Raw genomic sequence first — 4,677 nt, 5'->3', positions numbered from 1 at the left:
ATGTACTACCTGTGGTCGTGGTGGTGTACCAGAAACTGTAGTAGAAAAGACAGGTGACTGAGACTAGATCCATGTTCTCAAGGTGCTCAGAGTCTATGGGGGAAAACAAGCCATAGACAAATTCTAATAAATATATAATATACTGAAAGAGAGGCAAAAAGTTTCTACAGGAGTTCAAAATGGAGAGAAATTATTCCACTTCTAGAGAGGAGGGAAATCAGTGAAGCCTTCACTAATAGCAGCAGCATTTGAGATGGACCTTGAAGGATGGTCTTTCAGGAGGTGAGGATGGAAAAGTATAGAGGAGAGAAAGGCATTCCAGGCTGAAGGAACTTCATGAGATGCCATGAGTCTCTCCCTACTCCAGTCTATCTAAACAACTGCTACAGAATCATAGGCCTGACAACTTTCCTTGCATATAACACGCTTTTCAATCAATATTCAACTTCTCAAGTTGTATTCTCCTTTCATTCTCTTCACCTCCCCTCTATACTCCCAAATATTCTAACTCTCTCCGTTTCATTAATATGCTAGACCATTTTTTGCTTCCAGGAGTCTTGCTCTTGATATTCTCTCTGCCTGGAATGCCTCTCCCCACTCTTTCCCCTTCCTCTATTCCTTCCCTTCTTCCCCCCGCTTCCAGCTTCTCTTTCATCTCCCTCTCCTATTCCCTACTCAAAGTCTCCCTGACACTTTCCTTGACTCTTCCCACCCCAAACAAAATTTGTCCCTTCCCTTCTCTGGTTCCCAAAGAACTTTGCTCTCCTCTGTGTTTATCACCTTATATAAACATTACTTCTTTATATCTGATACCCTCAAAAGACTAAGCACCCCTCACCTCCACAGGGCTTAGCCCAAACAGTGCTTAGAACATGGTATATACTCTGTAAAAGATGACTAGAAGATGATGTTGAATGGTAGGAAAAGATGGCGGAGAATTTGGGGAACAGTAGTGGTTGGCTAAAATACAGTAAGTTCCCTATGTTCAAACGAGTTCTGTTCCGAGAGCACGTCTGTTAAGTCCAATTTGTTCGTAAGTCCAACAAAGTTAGCCTAGGTACCCAACTAACACAATCAGCTATATAGTACTGTACTGTAATAGGTTTATAATACTTTTCACACAAATAATACATAAAAAATAAACAAACACAAAAGTAAAGAAAACATTTTTAATCTTACAGTGCAGTACTTTGAAAAGTACAGTAGTACTGTACAACAGCTGGCATACAGAAGCTGGCATCGAGTAAACACGCAAGAAGAGTTACTGACTGGAGGAGGGAGAGGAGGTGGGAGATGGTAGAGCTGAAGGATTCTCAGCAATAGGAGATGGAGGACAAGCTGCAATTTCACTCACGCCTGACATTGATGGCACAGGTTCTGGTTCCTTGCTGGATTCAATTCTATCTACCCTCTTGAAAAAACGATCCAGTGATATCTAGGTAGTAGCTCTTTTTTCTCGTCATAGATGACACGGTAGCACTGGATTGCATTGTGAACGGCTGCTGCAACCTTACTGTACCATTCTAGGTTCGGATCCTGTGCCTCAAAAATTAACAGTGCCTCCTCAAATAAAGAAAATCCCCTTGCCATTTCCTGCATCGTGAATCTCTTCAGTTCTTCAGTTACTTCTTCTTCCTCTCGTCTCTCTTAGTCCTTTTCTGGGCCTCCATTTCCATCAGGTTTTCATTAGTAAGCTCCTCGTGTTGCACAGCAAGGAGTCCGATGAAGTCGTCCTCTTGCAGATCTAGCTCCAGCTTCTCACTGAGGGTCACTAAGTTGCTGAAGACCTCTTTGGACTCCTCATCCACCTTCTCAAATCCATGAAAATCGTGAACAAATTGCGGGCAAAAGTTCTTCCAAACCCCATTCATGGTGACTGGCGTAACCTCACGCCAAACAAAGTCAATGTTTTTTATGGCCTTGTAGATGTTATAGTACTTCCAAAATTGTCACAAGGTTGATCCTGATTCATCACTTGCCTTTACTGCCTAATGAAAAGTGTGACATAAATAATATTTCTTGAAAGTCACTATAACTCCTTGGTCCATAGGTTGGATGAACGACATAGTATTCGGTGGCAGATGCACTACTTTGACATTGGGATGAAAGTCGTCCATGAATGGGGGTTGGCCGGGAGCACTGTCAAGCAGCAAAAGAATGTTGAATGGGACGTCCTTTTCCAAGCAATATTTCTCTACCTCCAGGATAAAGTGGTGGAAAAACCAGTCCTGGAAAATGGCCTGTGTAATCCAGGCTTTGGGGTTACTCTTCCACACAACAAGAAGAGAGCCCTTGGCTATGTTTTTAAGGGCTCTTGTGTTCTCTGAATGATAAACTAAGAGAGGCTTCAGCTTCATATCGCCGGAAGCATTGCCACCAAATAACAGAGTTAGCCTATCCTTTGCTGCTTTATAGCCTGGCACCAACTTTTCCTCCTTACTGATGTAACTTTGGTCTGGCATCCTCTTCCAGGACAGTCTTGTCTCATCCATATTAAAAACATGCTTGGGTAAATACGTGCCTTCATCAATAATTTCTAGTAGCATTTCAGGAGACTGCCAGGCAGCTACCATAGCTGCAGACACTGCCTCACCACTTTTACTTCGTGAATGTTGGCTCTAGCTTTGAACCAATGAAACCAGCCATGGCTGGCATTAAAATATGCACCCTCTGATTTTTCTCCGTGTTTCTTCTTCAAGTCTTCATAAAGGCTTTTAGCTTTCTCTCGAATCAGCATTAAGCTGAGCAGGACTCGATGCTGATGCTGATCCTGCATCCACATACTGAGAAGTTTCTCCTTCTCCTCCATCACTTTTCCATGTTTCAACATTATTGTTGACATGATCAGCACAGCAGACTTCACACGTTCCATGTTCTTGTCCTTGTTCTTTAGAATCGTGCCGATGGTTGAATGATTCATGTTATAAGAATGAGCGACGTCTACCATCTTTTCACCTCGCTCCACTCTCTCAGTTACTTTCACTTTTCTTTCCACTGTTATCACTTGGCACTTTTTAGCAGTACCAGCTACATCACCTCTGCTTTTATGCTTGCTTCCGGACATCCTGGGCTGAAATATAGATATTGCACTACTGTACTCTATACAGTACTGTAAAGTACACAAAAGCATGACCACTTGTAGAGGATGCATGCATGTAACAGTGTACACCAGACACATGAACTAACTTACATGAATGGACATGCAAACACATGTTCGCATCTTTGAAAGTTTGCAACTTGAAGGTTCGTATGTAGGGGACTTACTGTATCAGGTACACATAAGAAGATATGATTGAAAAGGTAAGAACTATACTCTGGGGCTTCCCTGGTGGCGCAGTGGTTGAGAGTCCGCCTGCCGATGCAGGGGACACGGGTTTGTGCCCCAGTCCAGGAAGATCCCACATGCCACGGAGCGGCTGGGCCCTTGAGCCATGGCCGCTGAGCCTGCGCGTCTGAAGCCTGTGCTCCGCAACGGGAGAGGCCACAACAGTGAGGGGCCCATGTACAGCAAAAAAAATAAATAAATAAAATAAATAAAAGAACTATACTCTGGAGGCCACCCAAATCCTAACTCAGGAAGACACTGAGGGTTTTGAGCAGAGGAATGCTATGATTAGAACATTAGGACCAGTGAGGATGGGAGAATCAGAGTTAAGAAAATAGGTTAGGAGATGCGATGTTCAGGTGTGAGTAGTCAAGAAGATTAGAATTAGGGAGGAGGAAATAAAAATGGAAAGAAGATGTTAAATTTGAGTAGAACTGCAGAGGTGTGCTGCATAGATTTGGAAAATGATTTCGATGTGGCAGGCAAGGGAGCAGATTTGGAAAATGATTTAGATGTGGCAGGCAAGGGAGCAGGAATTGGCATATAGAGAGAAGAGAGAGGTCAAGGAGTTAATAGATGGTTGTAAAAGGAGCATTAGGGGTGGTTGGATTCCAGGTTAGAGTAGCCTTAGAAATACAGTGCCAGGATGTTCAAGGTGAGTAATAAGCCAGTTGTGAGGTCCAACATCGATAATGGAGCTGACAAAGGTCTTAGCTGTCATACTGGAAAGGAGGCAACTGACCAGCAAGCTGTTATAGATCTACAGGTTCGGTTAGGGACTGAAATGGATCAATGAGATAGGACTGTTGTAGCGAACAGGTCCACAGAAGGTTTCCAGGTTAGCCTAGCCAAGATCTATCTAGTCTAATCTTCCCAGTTCAGCTCCAGTCAGTTGATGGATGACAGAATCAGCATTAGTACAGAGAGCACATACTTACCCATAATGCTACCTGGCTAATTCAATTTTCTAATATCTACCAGGATTTAATGATACTAGGTTAGAAATATGGAGGTATGATGCCTTTAAGTACAGAAAACATGCTTAAAAGAGGAGCCGTATAAGTTTAAAAATATTAAGGATGAGAGAGACATCAAAAAAAGATGATCACAGTAAAACGCTAAAAAGAATTCTATATATCTCAAAAGTATGGTATGAATCTATGTTATCTCTCATGATAAAGATTCCAAAATTCAAAAGATATGCACGGCTCTATTTACAATAGCCAGGACATGGAAGGAACCTAAGTGTCCATCGACAAATGAATGGATAAAGAAGATGTGGTACATATGGAATGGAATATTACTCAGCCATAAAACAAATGAAATTGAGTTATTTGTAGTGAGGTGGATGG

General features: G+C 42.4%; 1 protein-coding gene across 1 annotated transcript; it reads right to left on the bottom strand.

The window, feature by feature from the left end:
- Nucleotides 1-2,566: 2,566 nt before the first annotated feature.
- On the bottom strand, nt 2,567-3,064 carry LOC137216645 (putative CENPB DNA-binding domain-containing protein 1). Its single transcript, XM_067722710.1, has one exon. The coding sequence runs from the start codon at nt 3,062-3,064 to the stop codon at nt 2,567-2,569; it is 498 nt and encodes a 165-aa protein (XP_067578811.1).
- Nucleotides 3,065-4,677: the final 1,613 nt, after the last annotated feature.

Source organism: Pseudorca crassidens, chromosome X (assembly GCF_039906515.1).
Source record: "Pseudorca crassidens isolate mPseCra1 chromosome X, mPseCra1.hap1, whole genome shotgun sequence".
Taxonomy (NCBI): domain Eukaryota; kingdom Metazoa; phylum Chordata; class Mammalia; order Artiodactyla; family Delphinidae; genus Pseudorca; species Pseudorca crassidens.
The sequence above is the reverse complement of the archived record's forward strand: the minus strand, read 5'-3'. Positions and strand labels throughout refer to the sequence as shown.

Coding starts and splice junctions, on each gene's coding strand:
- LOC137216645 (XM_067722710.1), bottom strand. CDS start 3,064: ATGTCCGGAAGCAAGCATAAAAGCAGAGGTGATGTAGCTGGTACTGCT.